Source organism: Vigna unguiculata, chromosome 1 (assembly GCF_037176805.1).
Source record: "Vigna unguiculata cultivar grain cowpea cultivar isolate G323 ecotype 2 chromosome 1, ASM3717680v1, whole genome shotgun sequence".
Lineage (NCBI taxonomy): Eukaryota > Viridiplantae > Streptophyta > Magnoliopsida > Fabales > Fabaceae > Vigna > Vigna unguiculata.
This window is the reverse complement of record NC_140792.1, coordinates 42337858-42356301: the sequence shown is the minus strand read 5'-3', so window position 1 is coordinate 42356301 and position 18444 is coordinate 42337858. Positions and strand designations below refer to the sequence as shown.

The 18444-nt window shown below is 33.7% G+C and overlaps 2 protein-coding genes and 1 long non-coding RNA gene across 5 annotated transcripts; 2 read left to right on the top strand and 1 right to left on the bottom strand.

Moving 5' to 3' along the window:
• Positions 1–1552: 1552 nt before the first annotated feature.
• On the top strand, positions 1553–4915 carry LOC114184537 (cytochrome b561, DM13 and DOMON domain-containing protein At5g54830-like). Its single transcript, XM_028071848.2, has one exon. It carries the CDS (start codon positions 1796–1798, stop codon positions 4430–4432), a length of 2637 nt encoding a protein of 878 aa, XP_027927649.1. The 5' UTR covers positions 1553–1795; the 3' UTR covers positions 4433–4915.
• Positions 4916–8082: 3167 nt separating this feature from the next.
• On the top strand, positions 8083–8511 carry LOC114194930 (uncharacterized). Its single transcript, XR_003606445.2, has 2 exons — positions 8083–8259; positions 8354–8511. It is a non-coding gene; the product is annotated as an uncharacterized LOC114194930 (long non-coding RNA).
• Positions 8512–11913: 3402 nt separating this feature from the next.
• Positions 11914–17974, bottom strand: LOC114182162 (polyadenylation and cleavage factor homolog 4-like). Of its 3 annotated transcripts, XM_028068956.2 has the most exons (7): positions 17270–17973; positions 16375–16476; positions 15852–16109; positions 15280–15399; positions 14736–15194; positions 12241–13989; positions 11914–12159 (listed from the first exon to the last, which is right to left on the bottom strand). In XM_028068956.2, exons 1-7 carry the CDS (start codon positions 17633–17635, stop codon positions 12148–12150), a joined length of 3066 nt encoding a protein of 1021 aa, XP_027924757.1. In that variant the 5' UTR covers positions 17636–17973; the 3' UTR covers positions 11914–12147. The 3 variants fall into 3 exon arrangements, with proteins under 3 accessions (XP_027924757.1, XP_027924764.1, XP_085529644.1); XM_028068963.1 differs by lacking the exon at positions 17270–17973 and having other exon boundaries at positions 15852–16131; XM_085673518.1 differs by lacking the exon at positions 11914–12159 and having other exon boundaries at positions 12223–13989; positions 17270–17974.
• Between the last annotated feature and the right edge of the window lie 470 nt (positions 17975–18444).

The following is an 18444-nucleotide window of genomic DNA, read 5'->3' as shown; positions in this document are numbered from 1 at the left end:
TTTTTTTTAATTTTTTTTTAATTTTTTTATTTTAAAAAAATGTACACATGTCAAGCTCATATTATGCCACGTGTCAGAATTAGATTTTTGTATTCAATTTGGTCCTATTATTCGTTATCTGTTTTCAATTTGGTCCTAGAGACAAAATTTAATTTGTATATATTAAAATGCATATTTTTGTTAAATATTTTAATTTAGAATTAAATTTAGTTTAAAATTAAAACGAAAAAAAGCAATAACATCATTAATTTAAAATTTTAAGAGGTTAAAAATATTTAATTTTAAACCAACTCTAATTTTAAATTAAAAATATTTAATAAAAATATGTATTTTAATAAGAATATTCATATAACATTTATATACAAATTGTATTTTGTCTTTGGAGAGGAACAAAAATACTAAATTAAAAAAAAAATTAAATTAATGGTGTTATTGCTTTTTTTCGTTTTAATTCTAAACTAAATTTAATTCTAAATTAAAATATTTAACAAAAATATGCATTTTAATATATACAAATTAAATTTTGTCTCAATTTGGAGAGGAAAAAAATGTTAAATTTTTTTAAAAAAACTAGGACCAAATTGAAAACAGATAACGAATAATAGGACCAAATTGAATACAAAAATCTAATTCTGACACGTGGCATAATATAAACTTGACACGTGTACATTTTTTTTAAATAAAAAAAATTAAAAAAAAATTAAAAAAAATTAAAAAAAATTAAAAAAAAATTAAAAAAAAAATCAAAAAAATCACAAGATGACACGTGGCAGTTACTGTTCACATCCGTTAATGATTTGGACGGAGTTAACGGAAAGGAGTTGATTGAAAAAATATAACGAAAAATAGGACCAAATTGAAAACAATTTAAAAAGTAGGACCAAAGTGAAAAAAGTCGACCAAAACTAGGACCAAAAGACTATTTAAACCATGTTGATATTAGTCCCAACATGTTCAAAATAACATCTTAATCTGAGCATTGAAGTAAGTGATATTGATATAAACTTGGAAAAAAATTAAATTGATCTAAGTCTGGAAGAAGTTAAATTGATAACATTAATTCATTCTCAGCACTACATCGATGTTTGGCAAAAGTGAGATTGAACGAAGGTTAAGGAAAGTCAAAATGCAGTACATTAATAATGAATTCTACATCAGAAATTCCAAAAAATCCTCTTCCAACTTTTTTTTTTCTTGGGTCTTACTGGTAAAATCCTCTTATGTGGTGGATTGACGTCAGGATAGAGAGTACAGTACACATAACACACACAAATTGCGAAAATGAGGAACATTTTAAACATTCGGTAAAGATGATAACCATTTTAAACATTCTGTCAAAAATGATGATCATTGGCAACAAACACTACAAAGGTGAGGACCAAAAAGGTATTTAAACCTTAATTAATTTTAGATAAGTTATTTTTAAAAAATATTTATTTCAAATTTCTGAATTTTAACCTAATTAAAATTATTAAATGAAACGTATATAGAAAAAAAAAAATCAGAATTCGAATACTACAAAGTAGGAATCAAGTAAACCCCTGAGTAAGGACAACTGCGTCAGATCCATTCCACGGGACAGTGATGCATACAATACAATAGAACTCCATTTTCACTCCTTAAAACGTGTAAAACATTCTTCATTTCTTCACCTGGAGCAATTACACAAACGTCTGATCTACTTCAACCCTTTCACGGCGCATAAACAACGCAATCACCACCCTCTCCTGCACTGTTCGTCACCGTGGATTCCGATCCACACGATTTGCGTGACAGTGCAACAATTGCACCCCTCATGCTTCGCAGATCCCTCTTTCTTCCCTTCCTCTTCCACTTGTTGTTGTTGTTCCGGTATGCGGATCCTGCTCCGAATTGCACTCGGAACAGCTCCCTCGTCGATTCGGAGTCCCAGTTCGAGTTGGTTCAGCACCAGCTTCGAGGATCTCTGAAAATCACAGACGATTGCTCCTTTAGGGTTTCCCAATTTGACATGCTTCCCGGTTCCGACGTCCACTGGTGGGGTGCGCCGGGTACTGGTTTCGATAATCTTACCGCCGGATTTATTGTTTCCAACGACGGATTGCACGGAACCTATAAGAACTCCACCTTAGATGTGCATTTGCTGAGCAATGTTACGTGGAGCATGATCAACGTCCTCGCCGTATGGGATCGCAGCGCCGCTTCTGATTTCGGCCACGTCGTGCTTCGTGGGGACGCTCCGGCGAAGCCGCCTCCGACGGTGTTCGAGAATTGCAAGGTTTTGTCGAAGAATTTCAGGTTGAGGTGGAGTTTGAATGTGTCTGAGGATTCTCTTGAAATTGGGTTGGAGGCTGCGATTGGGATCACCGATTACATGGCTTTTGGATGGGCTGAACCCAGTGCCGAAGACTCTGATCTCATGATTGGTGGCGATGTTGCCGTCGCAGGGTTTAAGGAAGATGGTGCACCCTTTGTGGATGATTTTTTCATTACGAAGTATAGTGAGTGTGCGAAAAATGTTGATGGAGTTGCTCAAGGGGTTTGTCCTGATTCAGTTTATGAAGGGCCTGATGGGGTGGGTTTAGTAAACAATTCAATGTTGGTTTATGGGCATAGGAGCGATGGGGTGTCCTTCGTTAGATACAGATGGCATTTGACTAAGGTTAGTGGAAAGTATGATCGCCCTGTGAATCATACTGCAAATATGAAGGTTATTTGGGCTTTGGGGCCTATTAAGCCTCCTGATACTATTAATCCTTACTATCTTCCTCAGAATCACGGGGCTGTAAATTATGGTCATTTGTTTTTGAATGTCTCGGAGCATGTGAATGACTGTATTGGACCCTTGGATGCCGAAGATAAACAAGATCAAGGTGTTATCATTGCAGATGGCAATAATCCGCTGGTGGTATCTTCGGCTCCGGCAATGCATTACCCCAACCCTCCAAATCCTGCAAAGGTTCTTTACATCAACAAAAAGGAAGCTCCTGTTTTGAGAGTGGAAAGAGGGGTTCCAGTCAAGTTTTCCATCCAAGCTGGGCATGATGTTGCTCTTTATATTACTTCAGATCCGCTTGGTGGAAATGCAACGACGAGGAATCAGACTGAGACTATTTATGCTGGAGGTCCAGAGGCCCATGGAGTTCAAGGAAGTCCTACAGAATTAGTCTGGGCTCCTGACAGGAACACTCCTGATAACATCTACTACCATTCATTGTATGACCAGAAAATGGGTTGGAGGGTTGAGGTTGTTGATGGGGGTTTATCAGATATGTATAATAACAGTGTCATTTTGGATGATCAACAGGTTACTTTCTTTTGGTCATTGTCAAAGGATTCCATATCTATTGCAGCTCGTGGCGAGAAAAAAAGTGGTTATCTTGCCATAGGATTTGGAAGTGGAATGGTGAACAGCTATGTGTATGTGGGTTGGGTGGATGAATCTGGTATTGGACATGTAAACACTTACTGGATTGATGGAAAAGACGCTTTAAGCCTGCATCTTACACGGGAGAATTTGACACATGTGAGGTGTAAAACAGAAAATGGCATCATTACTTTGGAGTTTACGCGTCCCTTGGACCCATCTTGTAGACGGGAAAAGAGGGTAGAGTGTAAAAATATTATTGATCCCACATCTCCACTCAAAGTTGTTTGGGCAATGGGTGCTAAATGGACTAATGACCATCTTACTAATAGGAATATGCATTCCAGTACAAGTAATAGGCCTATCCGTGTACAACTGATGCGTGGGTCAGCTGAAGCGGAACAGGATTTGCTTCCTGTTTTGGCTGTGCATGGATTTATGATGTTTGTTGCATGGGGTATCCTGTTTCCCGGAGGGATATTGGCCGCCAGATACTTAAAACATCTTAAAGGTGACGGATGGTTCCGGATTCATGTTTACTTACAATACTCAGGGCTAATAATTGTTTTACTTGCCCTTCTTTTTGCTGTTGCTGAGCTTAGAGGGTTTTATGTCCGCTCAACACATGTGAAATTTGGATTAGCTACTATATTTTTTGCCTGTATACAGCCAGTAAATGCTTTCTTAAGGCCTCAAAAGCCAGCAAATGGGGAGCAAGCACCCTTCAAGAGGGTTATTTGGGAATATTTCCACGCATTTGTTGGTAGATGTGCCATTGTTGTTGGCATCGCGGCACTGTTTACTGGGATGAAGCATCTGGGAGACAGATATGATGTGGAAAATGCCCGTGGACTCAATTGGGCTATGGCAATTTGGTTCTTAGTGGGTGCTTTGATTGTTATTTATTTAGAATACCAGGAAAGGCAGCGCATAAAGAAGCAGGTATCTGCAAAAAGCAATTGGGTGTTTGGTAATCTTGAGGAAGATGATTCAGTTGATCTCTTGAGCTCAACTAGAACAACTGCAGATAAAGAGTCACTACCTTCTGGGAGAATGGAAGTTCAGTTAGAACCTTTGAACAGATAAAATTGCATTGCCTGTCCTGGTAGACAGTTACCTGACTTTTACAAATTTCACGTTTAATCTGCGAGATGGCAGCTTCTTTATTGGTTATGATATGAGTTGTTGTCGGAGGTAAAATGGGAGCCACTTGTCCATCTCTATTTTTGACATATGTTGCTTTCTGGTTTCTATGTAGATTAGCTTTCCTGCAGCATATAGTGACTATAGTAGTGATACATCTTCAATAGGATAGGTTATATACTTCACTCCAGCTTTACACTTAATTTCTTTTACCTCTTTCGATAATAGAAGAAATCAAACTTTACAAGGTGAAAGCTTTTTTCGTGGATCCATGTAAGTTCTGTATGGTTAGTTTGATAGTACCTTAGATGACTTGAGACACGGTATACTAGCTGACCAAAGGCACTGTTGTAAAATATGAGATGCAGAGAAATAGTTAGACAATGATTTTTTTTTCTTGTAATAATGCTCTATTCTTATAGATTCCATGTTCGTGCATCTTTCATCTTTGGTTCAATTAGAGCGTGTTTAAGAAGCTTTGGGAGTGTAATTCAGATTTTAAAGGTTTTTAAAATGCAAGTATGAAAATAAAAGAGAGAATTTGGGAATCCTATGACCATAATTATCCTCGCTCTCATTTGCGACTCATTCCCAATGACGAGCTCCAGAGCACTCTCAGACATTTCAGCTGCAGGTAATTAATGTTTTAAGTTGATACAACTGTTTCAGGCAAATCATCATTTTCAAATATTCACACCTTTGTCACGAGTGGTTCTGCTTCAATACTGCAAACTCTTGTATGCTTCTGGAAAAGTTTGCATCTTGTGTGTAGAATCTTCAGAATTTAATGCTACTTCCGATTGGAGGTTTTATATTAGTCAATCCTGTGCTCCAAGGAATACTGTGCTTTGAATGTCCTGTTCTTTTTTTACCTTCTTTGCTCTTATATTATTACATCATTAAAGTGTTATTTTATCTAATAAGCTGTTGAAATGTATTTAGTCGATGTATGGAGTTTGGATCACTTGTTAATTTGTTGGGTCTAAGTAAAGAATTATGAAAATACATAGACAACAGACAATATTACAGACTATGCATGTTTCAGGTTTTCATTTTGCATTCTCCAGAATCACGTTCCTAGAGCAGTTTTAAAAATAATTAAAATTTAATTAATTAAAAAAAAAAATTGATAGACGAAATGAGAAAGAATGAAGTGGAAATAGACCGTATGGCAAAACATAACTTTAATTTCTATAGAAATATAGATCGAACCATTTTTTTCTTAGGATGAAAGTCATAACACTAGCGTGCAAAATCTCTTCAACCCATTTAACAATGACGTGAAATATGACGACTAACAAAATTTCAATCATGGAAGTATCTATTTTTATTTATTTATTTATTTTTACTTTCCTTGATTTTATTCGATTCTCAATTTCATGTCAAGGTAAAAAATAATGAAACAGTTTTAAACGATCGTATATTAATTAAGTTAATTTAAAAAATAATTACTTATAGACAAATTTATATAAATTTTTCATTTTTTAAAATTAAAAGAAAAACTTGAATTTGATTAACATAAACAACCATTTAAAAAAAAACTCATAATCTCGGTTACTTATCTAAAACGAAAAGTAATTCTACTGCAAAATTAGTGTCTATTTTTTTTATAGTTGACAATTTTTTGTCATCCATAAAAAAGTTTAATGGAATAAATATATAAATACCACTAAAATACAATGGTGCTTATCCCCGAATATCCACTACAAATAATATAGATATGTATCTGTATTTTTCCTTTCCACCTTTACATTTCTATTATAAAGTATGAAGAAATAAGAAGAAAGTGCATACTGAGTAATAACTCCACTCAATTGTTCATTGTGGTCACATTAATTCCAACATGACAAAATGTCATGATATTGGATCTCCTCAATGTTACAAGATTAAGGGTACCCATGTATATTAAAGACCAAAAGTATATATAATTGTATTTATACCAAGAATTTGTACAGAAAAGTGAGATGCAGAAGAGAGAAAAAAAAGAGATATGAGAAATGAAAAAAAAGATAGGCTATATAATAGAAATAAAAATGATAGAAAAGAAAATAGAAAAAAACAAATAATATACTACCTCTGAACCTTATCATAAAATCTTGAATAACTTTTGTATTCATTTTTATAAGAAGGTTGCTAAATTGTACATATTCTTCTTACAGGAACCGATAATTATATATTAAAACTAAAATAAAAATGAGTTAAATATATTTTATTCCCTAAGAAATTTTAATATATTATTATTTTAAATTTTAAAAATAAATGAATATAATTTTTTAAATTTAATTATATTAAATTTTGTATCAAACGCGATTTTAACAAACATTGAAATGAATATTATAGAAGAATAACCAAACTCTTCTTAAATAATCGTCATTTTCTTCTTTAGTTCCAACTTTGTGTTATTATTATCAAAGTGTTGTAGGTGTCACCCACAATCCAATTCTTCATTCTCAAAATGGAAATCGATATTTTCTTTGTTAGAAAAGGTTTTATCTAAAAAGCTTCACGTGCATCATATTCCTACCGCAAATCAATGGTTTGATGCTCTAATTAAACCACTCTTTTCCAATCGGTTCTTGTTCATACATTCCAAACTCAATGTAGTGGATTCTCTTGTATTTATGCACCACATTAAGTTTGTAAAGGAAAGCTGTAATAATCAAGATAGTTGTCACTCTATTTTTTTTTTTGTTATATAAATGATTTAGAATTTCAAGTTTAGGGTTAATTTCTCTATATAAATGAAAGTAGACTTCTATTGTAATCATTCAATTCAATAAAGCAGAGTTTGTTATATTTTTGTTCGATACTCCTTCTATTATTATTTTATAATAGTAAAAATGTGTTAAATAGTGTAAACAACTCAAATATTAGTATGAAATGCGTTGACACGTCAAAAATATTTAACGTAAATAGGTAAAAATAATATATCCATTCATTTTTAAAATTTGGAGACCAAAATATAACAAAATTTCGAACAAAAACGAATTTCAATCTCACATCAAAATTTAGAAATTAAAAACATATTTAAATCATAAAAAGAACAAATGTTTTGAAAGGAATTGTTCTCTGATCTATCTATTCTCAATCGAATTTTACAGTATTCAGTATTTCTACTAGGCTAATTATCTCCTTAAATTGTCAAGATAATTCTTTATTGCTTTTTTAAAAGTCTTCTTTTTTATTTAATCAATTAATTATTTAGAAATTAAGAAAACCTAATATATTAGTAAGATTAATTTTAAAAATAATATAGATTATAGATGAATTTAATTATATTCAAAAATCTGTTAAATTGTTTTGTGAAGTAGATATACTTAACATAAAGACTTAGGTTTTTTAAAATAAGGCGTTATAGTAAGTTGAAATGGGTAGGGCAGTTAAGAAAAGTGTGTGAAAGTGTTCCCATACATAGTGTCCATAAACCAACATGTTTTTATTATAACTAGAATTAGATGATTAGTTTTAGTGAGATCTCAAATTTAAACTAAAAAATGAAAAAAAAAATGAAAAGTAGTGGGTTAATTGTTGGACTTATTTATCCCTTCTTCCACCATGGTAGAGGCATATATAAACTTTGGTTTCTCAGAGTACCCTTCAACAATGAAGCAGCAACAGCTTATCTTCTTTGTCTCTCTTCTTGCTCTTTCCTCCTTAGCTTCTGCACGTTTCCTTGTACAAACAAAACAACGTTGTTTGGTGCTTGTTTTTCTCCAAGGTTTGAGCTACTTGATATAGCTGAGAAAAAAATGAAGGTCGATGACATGGAAGTAAAGATATACCATCTGTTTAATCTCCTCTAATCATATTCATTCTCCATTTATTTGACCTAATTAAATGTAATTAATCTCATGCATGCTGCAGCTGATGGGGTCAGAGGAATGCGAGGTGAAGGACGAAGAGTGTTTGAGTAGAAGGTTTATGGTGGAGCCAGAACTGGAATACATCTACTCTCATAACCGTATCAATAAATAATAACTAAATTTTATCTATTTTTATCTAAGATGATATCTTTTAATTGATATTTTATATTTTATATTTTCATTTTTATACATTCTAAAATAACTTAAAATATATCATCTTAGATTATAAGAAAAAATTATAAAAATATCATTATAGATTAAATAATTTAATTATAAAAATATCATTATCCGTAGTAGACTAAAGATGTAATCATTCTTGTGGTACTCTAATAACTATTCAACATCATTGCAACGAGTCTTCAATAATCATAAACTCATCTACGTACCTTAAATTCTATCTTTTGCCTTTGTTGGTTAGATTTTAATTAGGTTTAATTAATCGTATAGTACCCAGTTTGGGGCTAGTGTGTCAAATAGGTATCCGGTTTTAAAAAAGTGTCAATTGCAACCCAATTTTTTGAAAATTCCTTCAATTAGGTCCCTTTCAGACAGAGTTGACTAACGTCGTTAGTCAACGTGCCACGTGTCAATATGTGGTTTTTTTTTGTTTTTTTTTTAAAATTTTTAAATTTAAAAAAAAAATGTCACGTGTCAAGTCTCTGTGTATGACATGTGGCATTGTCAGTGCCACGTGGCATTGTAATGCCACGTGTCAGTGTCACTATTAGATGTCATTGTGTTGATTTCGATTTAGTCCTCATATATGTCTTTTTGTTTCAATTTAGTACCTAAGTATGTGTATCTGATTCAATTTTGTCCCAACTTTTTTTTAATAATTAAAATATTTTTGTAATCCATTTTTTATAAGATTAAAAATAATTAAGTATAAATATTTTTACAAAATTAAGTACTAATATTTATAATGTTTCTCTCAATTTCAGATCAAATTTATTATTTGTATAAATATTATACTAATATTTTTTATTAAAAACGACTTTTTAACATATTATTTTATTAATTACTTTTTTATTAAGTACTCATGTTTTGTTAATGTTTATTTTATTTTTTAAATAGAATAATATTGTTTCTTACTAATTTTAAATCAAAATTTCTATTGGTATGAATGTTATACTAATTTTTTTTATTAAAAATGACTTAATAAAATGACTTTTACCACTAAATTTTAATATAAATATCAAATACTTAATTTTTGTAAAACTTTTATACTTAATTACTTTTAATTTTATAAAAAAATATTTTAATTATTAAAAAAAATTAGGTCAAAATTGAATCAAATACACATAAGTAGGTATTAAATTGAAACGAAAAAATATAAATGGGGACTAAATCGAAATCAACATTATGACATCTGATAATGATACTGACACGTGGCATTGCAATGCCACGTGGCACTGACAATGCCATGTGTCATACACAGGGACTTGACACGTGGCATTTTTAATTTTTTTTTTAAATTTTTAAAAAAAAAATAAAAAAACCACATATTGACACGTGGCACGTTGACTAACGGCGTTAGTCAACTCTGTCTGAAAGGGACCTAATTGAAGCAATTTTCAAAAGTTGGGATGCAATTGACACTTTTTTAAAATCGGGTACCTATTTGACACACTAACCCCAAACTGGGTATTATACGATTAATTAAACCTTTTAATGATATCATAGATTAGAATATTTTCTACAGTCAGACTCTCTCCAGAACGTTTATAAAAATTGAGGGCTTCAGAATTTAAGAAATCAATTTACACTATTTTTTTTTTTACTTTTTTTTTTCTTTCCTTTCAAGAATTGATATTTTATTTTTAACATTAGGAACCGAAAAATCCAAAGCATCTTAGAAGATTTTAAAATTCCCTCTATCGTGGTTTTAATCTTGAGCTGAATAACGTTGAATATATATTTATTTATAATATATAAACGATATTTTCCTATTTAATATGCATTTATATTTTTATTTTAGTCTTAATTATATGTTAAAATTCAAAACATAATTAATAAAAGTAAGTCAAATTTATTTTATTTCACATAATAAATTACTTAAATATTTGTAAATATAATATACTATAACTTTGCTAACTACTTTTAATGTAAATTTTCTTTAGTAATGAATTTTTGTCAAGTTGACATGACTTTGGTCTCAAATTTTTTTTAAAGAGTTACATCATTTTTCTTTTACAATTCCATAAAGAAATTGCACCATTTGGATGAAAAAATAACTCCACATTGTTGAGTAAAGTTGTCAAACCGAGAATACCACCCAACACAAATCCATCGTTCAGAACACAAATAACAGATACTATCTCACCGCTCCAAATCCAAAAGGATTTGATTAGATTATTTTGGCACTGTCTCGCACCTACGATTATGTTGTTAGAATTAAATCAAGTATAATATTCTGTGTGTGAACATATACAGAGATAAAGAGGAATTGTTTCATTAGTTGAGAATACCCACCGCAAATTATCACCCATAACACAAACAATAAATAAATAAAATTACCCAAACATGTTACAAACTAAACCATCACCAGACCAATCGACCAAAACACTCAACATTCATCACCAAAAACAAAGAACATTATCTAAAACTTGTATTAAAAAAAATTAGCGTACATTTGTGAGAGAGAAGGACCCCAGAAAAAAAAGGCATTATATTCCCTTCTTCCTTCCAAGTTCCCCGCAACTCCCACCGCTGCCCCCATGCACCAGCTTCCACTGCAAAAATGAACAAAGAGGATTGAAGTTTTTGCTTTATGGTTACGCTCTCACCAGTGACATTGACGGTGAAGACATCAGTTAAGGATGAATATAAATACTATCTCGCTAGTCCAGTCCAAATCAAAAAGCATTCGTTAGAGTTGGAAATGAAAGTTCGCCAAAGATTAAAGAAAAGAAGGTAGATCTTAGGTGGAGAGAAACTTTGCCAAAAAAAAAAAATAAAGAAGATTGTTGAAGGGCAAATTAAAAAAAGAAAAAAAAAAGGTCGTGGTCGTGGTGGGGTGAAGGAAAATGGAAAAAATATCAACTATAAATTTTAAAACCAAAATATATCCAATGGCTAAAATTAGCTTTGCACAATGGAAACATGGTTAACTATCAGATAACAATGTTCAATGGTTCCATGTTGCGTGCAACAGCATGAGAGATAATGTTTTTTGAGGAAAAAACTAGTAAATAACATCGAAAGAATGAACTTATCAATACGTAACCATTCAACTATTTAAGTATTTGATTTTTATCCAGAGGTGGAGAAATTATTAACACATATACACAGTGAAAAAAGGGGTGACTAGAAACTTAGATGGGATGAAAATCTCCTAAGGTATGAAAATTGTTTTAACGTCAAACTTTGTTGGGATGGGAGCATCCAACTGAGAGTAGTTACTTTCAATCCCTCCTTAACAAATTTAACTACGGAAAATAACGAGGGAAATTAAGATCGTGGTTTTTTTTGTTGCTGCAGATAACGTTATCGTATATTTGGATTACCATGGGCACAGTTATTTGCCTAGTGATTATCGCCAGATATGTTAAATGCACTATCGACGATTAAGTTTAGCTCAATTATATAGTTGAACACTACGCAATTTTTTTCCCGGGTAAAAGTACAATAACCAAAAAAGAGCACAAAATTTGTTTAACCGCTCTAAGAACCAGTTAGAGGCAATAAATTTTGAGTATAAAGGATCATCAAAATTTAGTATGCAATGTGAAACTGGGTGGATACCCTTGGTAAGCTTCCGACTACACCATTGGGCAATGCTATGGAGGCAAACCATTAATCATTACCCTGCAAAAAAAATACTCCAATCAAATTACTACCTAAAGTATAACAAAATGAAAGATATCTATATCATAACAGGTCTCTTACCAAATTGGTGAACATTGAGTTCTCTGATAAGCATTTGGCATGAATGATGGGACCCACATTTCTACTTTCCATCTCATCATTGTAATCCGAGCAGTTCATGTAAACGGCCCCTTTGAACATCCACTCGTTCCTTTCGTGACAGTATACATCTTCAAATAGCTCGCCACACAATACACACAAACACTGATTTTCATCTGCTCGAATCATCGTTTCCAAATGACTGCTTTCTGTTTCTTTGTCGTGTACAACAACAGAGTCGGTAAACTCAAGCTCAGATGAATAGTCTACCTTGCCAGCAATCCAATCACTTGACTTCGCATACCAACTTCTGGATACTTTAATTGGACCATGCTCTCTTGTGGCATGCCACTCCAAGTGTCTCTTATACTGTTCTTCTGGTTTAAACCTAATACCGCAACTTTTGCAATGATGAGGGAAATCATCCAATAATTCCCTAATTACCGGTTCATGGAATTCTCGAATTACATTAGGTTTAAAATCAAAGCCAATGAGATTTCTGATTTTCGTGCTAGTTGATTGAGCTGAGGGAAGAGAAGATTTTGTAGCAGCGTCTTCCTCATCTCTGGTGGTAGATGATGCTGGGACAGCTGCGGAATCAGAAACTGATGTAACTGGGAAAGAGCTACTGGTAATGATGTTTACAGTTTTATCTCTGGATCCTTTCAGCACCTCGCTTGGTACCATAGTCGGTGATTCAGTTTCTGCAGATATCAAACCCTTTGCAACCAATGAACTTAAAAGGTTTGCGATTGGGTTTACATTACTTTTTGCAGCATTCACATTAGAGGAAGCAGGTGGCTGAGTAGAAGGCCTTTGTGGCGGTTGTCCAGCCTTTCCTTGAGGTTTTTTGGGCAGCGAAGATGAATCTTTGTGCAGAGGATCCAATAAAGATGTTGATGCCACTGCAGACCCCGAAGAAATTAATGTTGCAGGAGAAGACCTGCCAGAAGGAGGAAGCTGAACCCCAGACTTGGATAGATGCTTCCTTGGATCCAGATTACTGGTAATTGATTTCTTGGGAATGATTCCACTCTTCACAGCTGCAGCTGACAAATTATTCTTGGTTGACTGTTCTGAAACTTCTTTGGTTAAAGAAACTTTAGACAGGGGCGGCAGCTTAGTTTTGGCAAAAACTTCAGCCTGAGAAGAGTCGAGCTGCTGTTGCTGAAGCTTTGGTTGAAACGTGCCCTGCATGTCCTTTTCCTGTGTTCTTCGCATGTTACCAACCTGAACGACGGGATGAAGGGTAGGTGAGCGATCTCTAATGGGCTGACTAGTTGGACCTCCCAAAAATTGAGATGTTTTGAGATCCTGGGGCATTTCTTGCTCAGGCAAATTTTGCATTGAATGAGGGTGGTATACTGCTCCTGGCAGTGATGGAGACTGTCGATGCAAAGGTGACTGCCCAGAAGGGGATTCGGTCTCCCCAGAATCAAATTGTGGCTCTACAGTTTTGGACAATCCTACTATTGCCTTTGACGTAAAAGACTGGTTCCCCTTCTTGATAGGTAAAGAACTTGCGTTGGCTGGTAAGCCACTAATAGTGGACACAAATCCTTCTGAGTAACCTGGCTTCAGATTCAACTTATCAATTGTGTGATGCTTCTGCAACTGCCATGATGAAGGTGGATGGCCACCAAAACCAGGCAGTTGTTTCTTAACAGTGGATATTTCCTTATCAACCTTTACCCCATAAGGGTGTTGAATATGTAGGTGATCTTCACCTTCCTGCACATTGAAAAAATAAATCAGTCATGTATATCCATTGAAATTTATGAAGTTTCAGATAATTTTGGATTTAGGGATTAAGTGGTTTAACTACCAGGATTTGAAAGTAGAGAACCAGGATATCTTATACCAAATTAAATTAGAGTTTTATTCTTAGTTTGTATTAGGCTTTTTAAAACTTTGGATTGCTCGACTTTGATATATCAGTGCTTGTTAGGCAAGTTATCTAAGGGAATTCGTGCTTTTGGCCTTAGACTGATTACAAAACAACTTTTCTTGTTATACACAATTTAAAATATTTGGGGCAACTGCATGTTACCACGCACGCTATTTAGTTCAATTGCCCTCACTATCAAGAAATTGGCCTCTTCCTTTAATATGATTATCTGTAATGTCCCCTATATTTCAAGATAGGGATTGTCTCATAATTCGAAGCTTAGAAAAGAGCAACTTTTTAAGGGGAAGAGTAACACTAAATGATGTTCTAGTTTTTGCTGAAAGTGAAAAAACTCACATAGTAAGTGGAGTTTTCTGATCGAAATTAGCCACATTAACCAGTCTTGATTGCTTTGTGAAAAATGTAGTAGTAGGAAAAGGGTTTCTAAAATTAGCAGGAGTTTTATAAATTTGGAGGATCATTTCAAATAGAATCATGTTACATAACAAAGGAATGTACTTCATTTTATAAATTAGTAGAAAAATCGCAAACAAAATGGCAGTGCAACTGACCCTTTTAGCAAGCTTACCAAATTTTCATCATCTGTCATCCATGAATCTGTGCTCAAATTGCTGGACACATTAGGTCCATGATCAGTCAAACCAGAGTTCATCTCATCCCACGTGAACTCCTCCTCTTCGGAATTTTTCCAGTTATCTGACATCATATTGTTCCATATCTGAGTTAAAGTTAGGCCTGGCCGACGTTGTGCTTTCAAATTTATGGACTTTGGTGCTTCACGAGTTGAAAGACTACGCTTGAGACTGAAACCGTTTTTTTGCCCAGATATGGTCTCTGCATCACCACCATCTGTTTTGGACCATGTTTTTTCTTGCCCTAAATCAATGAGCTTAGTTCCAGTTCTTCCAGCCCCTGAGACCAAATTACTAGAAATGCCAGAACCATATTGACTGCCTCCAAATGATCCATCAATGCTCTTCTCAGGAACAGAATCATTAAATGCATCTCTCTGTGTGTGCTGATTATTCTGCAATACACATCACTACATTAAGATACAACAGCTGCGAGAGATAATAGCATAAAGAGGAAAAGGAAACAGCTAGATCACATACAAGCATGTTAATCCTAGGATCCAGCCATGGTCGAGAAGCACCCAAAGCTCTATTTGGCCTCTCTGAATCCTCATTTGAGGTTAACAAAGCTCCAGTCATGTCATCAACAACTCCTTTACTCTTCATGGCATTAAAAAAGGAGACGGCAAAAGAAATAAGTACAAGTGATAGTGGATGAAAAGACTGGTATATGTATATGAAAATAATAGGGAGATGGCATTCAAAATATTACTTTAAACTAAACCCTAGCAAGGTTAATAGCACATATATATCATCACCTGCCAAATCATAATTAGAACCACAAAATCATGGAAATTTATGATCAAGAGAAATTTAAAGTAGTTTAATGGAAAAATTCCAATTGAAAATACTGTATAGTGTATCAAAATAAAGATCAAAATTGGATGCCAATTACATGTCTTCCATTCATTTCAACATCCAAGGAACACATGACTGCAAATTTCAATTCATCACATAAAAATTTGTAACAGTATCAAAGCTTGAATTTTCCTTTCAAAATGCAACTATCCAGACCTTTAAAGAACAAGTTTTTGGTGCAATGGTTCACATACCGTACTTGACTGCTGGAGACGCTGCCTTTCTAAATACTTTGGATTCACATGGATACTGTGAGGAGGGCGTTGTGACTGCAAATCATTCCTGACTGTAGCAGATACTGAAGCTGAACCATTGACTGCAGGTGTAAAGCCAAGCTCCTTCTCAATCATCTGAAGGCACTGAGGAGGAAAGACTCCTTTCCAAGTTCCAAAAAGATGTTTCATACTTGAATGGACAATAGGATCAACCTGTCTGTAAGCCTTGCAGAATACCTAAAATGTAAAGTAGTAGTACCTAGTTAAAAATAGGTGTATAGAATTAGAAAACATATGTCAAAGCAAAAATGCATAGGGAAAAATTGTTTCCATTTCATTATGAGTATATAACTTAACAATCTCACGAGTCACTTAATCTAGTGTCAGAACAGTTCAGTATAAAATTTAAAAACTTCACTGTCCAAAGGATTCATCATATATAATAAAAAGTGTATCAAAATAAAGGCATGAAGATAATGGTTAAGGATAGTGAGTATCTGACCTCAGGTAATCTGACAGCAAAATACTTTATATAATCCCGCCCGATGTTCTTAACAATACTGTCTAAGAGATAAAGAGACGGCAGTTTTTGATCACTTGGAACCTGGAATGTCATTAACTTGTTTCAATTACACTATACCTTTTTTCTAAAGTTAAAAAACACGATGACAAGAATAAGATTGTCATGACAGATGCAAACAGGGAAAACAGCTGAAAACAATGTATAATCCAATCAGAAGTTGGCACAGAATTTCATAATCAAACTTTATTACTGATTGAGATTAGTAACTGGTTCTGGTTTAAGACTAGTGTTATCACCTATGAGAGGCAATTCTGCTCAAATCCACCAGGACTAATACAGGTGATAAAGCTATACCTTCGGGTATTTAAGAATGAAAACTGTTTAATGATTCCGTAGTTGTCACAGGAAAAATCAATGTTTACCAAGATTATTAATCCCTTTTGCATAAAAAATGAAGAAAACACCTAGCAAATTGTGGAGAACCACTTCCCAGTGTGATTACCAGTCAAACACCGATTTAAAATTAACCAAACTACCGTCATTTGGCAAAAGGACAACTTCTCTTCATAATGCTAATTAGAGAACTAAATATGCTTCAAAAGGATTTTAGGTGCAGGACATAAAGCACCACTTAAAAACCAATCTACTCTCACAGGGCCAATAAGATAAGGTGATATTCAACAAACGATGGATGTCCCTTTTCCTCTAGCATTTCAATCTACAACAACAATCCAATTCATCATCCCATACATTAAAAAACAATAACAAACACCAAATATCACAAATCATAGAATTCAAGTCGAATTGTTCTTGCTTTATTCCAAAAATCCATTACAGTTCAATTCAATACGCACGGGCAGCACATTTTGTTCACCTCTAGAATGTTAGCACAAACAGTGTCGGCAATTGCCTTGGCAGCAGACTGATTCTCTCCGGCTATAATAGTCAAGTTCGTAATTATAGGCTTTGAATTGAAAGTAAGCTCAGCAAGAGCGGTCTTATACTGAGTCACAAGCTCATGGTGAGGCTGCGGCTGAGGCTGGTACCCACCCCCGCGACCGGATTCGCTGCTTTCGGAGTCCCTATCATTTACTCGAGCCCTTGCAGACACCAAGGAAGCAACTACCCCGGACCCTTGCTGTCGTTGAGGTAACTGTCGGGCACTGAGTTCATCGATCAATCGAGGCTTCTTGGAACCCAGTTCTCTAGATCTATCCAAGGTTCTGCGCGTACTCTCCATGTTGATTCGAATCAGAAACAAAAACGCATCTAAAACCCTATTCTTAACCCTAATGAGCTCTCACTTACGGAAAGAACTGGATTTGGGGCACGAAATAGCATCCCCTTGATTGGTTCTAGGACCGGTTTTATTTGAAGAAAAGAGGAATGCATGAGAACACAAGGTTCTGATTTAAATTGTACAGTGCAAATTGATATAAACCCTAATCCTAATTTACAAGAATTAATAAAAAAAGTTACGAGAGAGAGAAAGAAATAGAGATACAGATGAAGGTAGGAAGAGAGGTAGTGTGTTTATATAAGCGAACTGCGCATTGGGGATTGGGATTGTATGCGTTACCAATGAAAGCCACAGTGCCTGAAGGTGCTATTTTCACGTTCAACTGTGATCTTGGTTGAAAAATATTCATTTCTTTAAAGTAATGAATTTTTTTTTTTCTGTTATCAGTTAAAATATATAATTAAAATTAACCTATAAAATTGTTAATATTTTTTGTATTCTTTTATGATTTTATTCATTTGATTACAGGTGTTTGGTTACTCTTTAGAATAAATAAAATTGAAGTTAATTATAATAAAAATAATTCATTTAATTTAACATTTTCAACCCTCTAAAATAAATATTGATGTAATGAAATTAATGTATTCCGCTGTTTAGTAAAAAAAATTGTGGTGCAATAAGAAATATAAAGGTAAATGTGCTAAAAAAGTATATTTTCATTATTTAATTTTTTCTGATATAAGATTTACTTTTATTTAATTCACTTCTTGCCATTATTTTATTAAATATGTAAGAGATGGGAGGTCAGA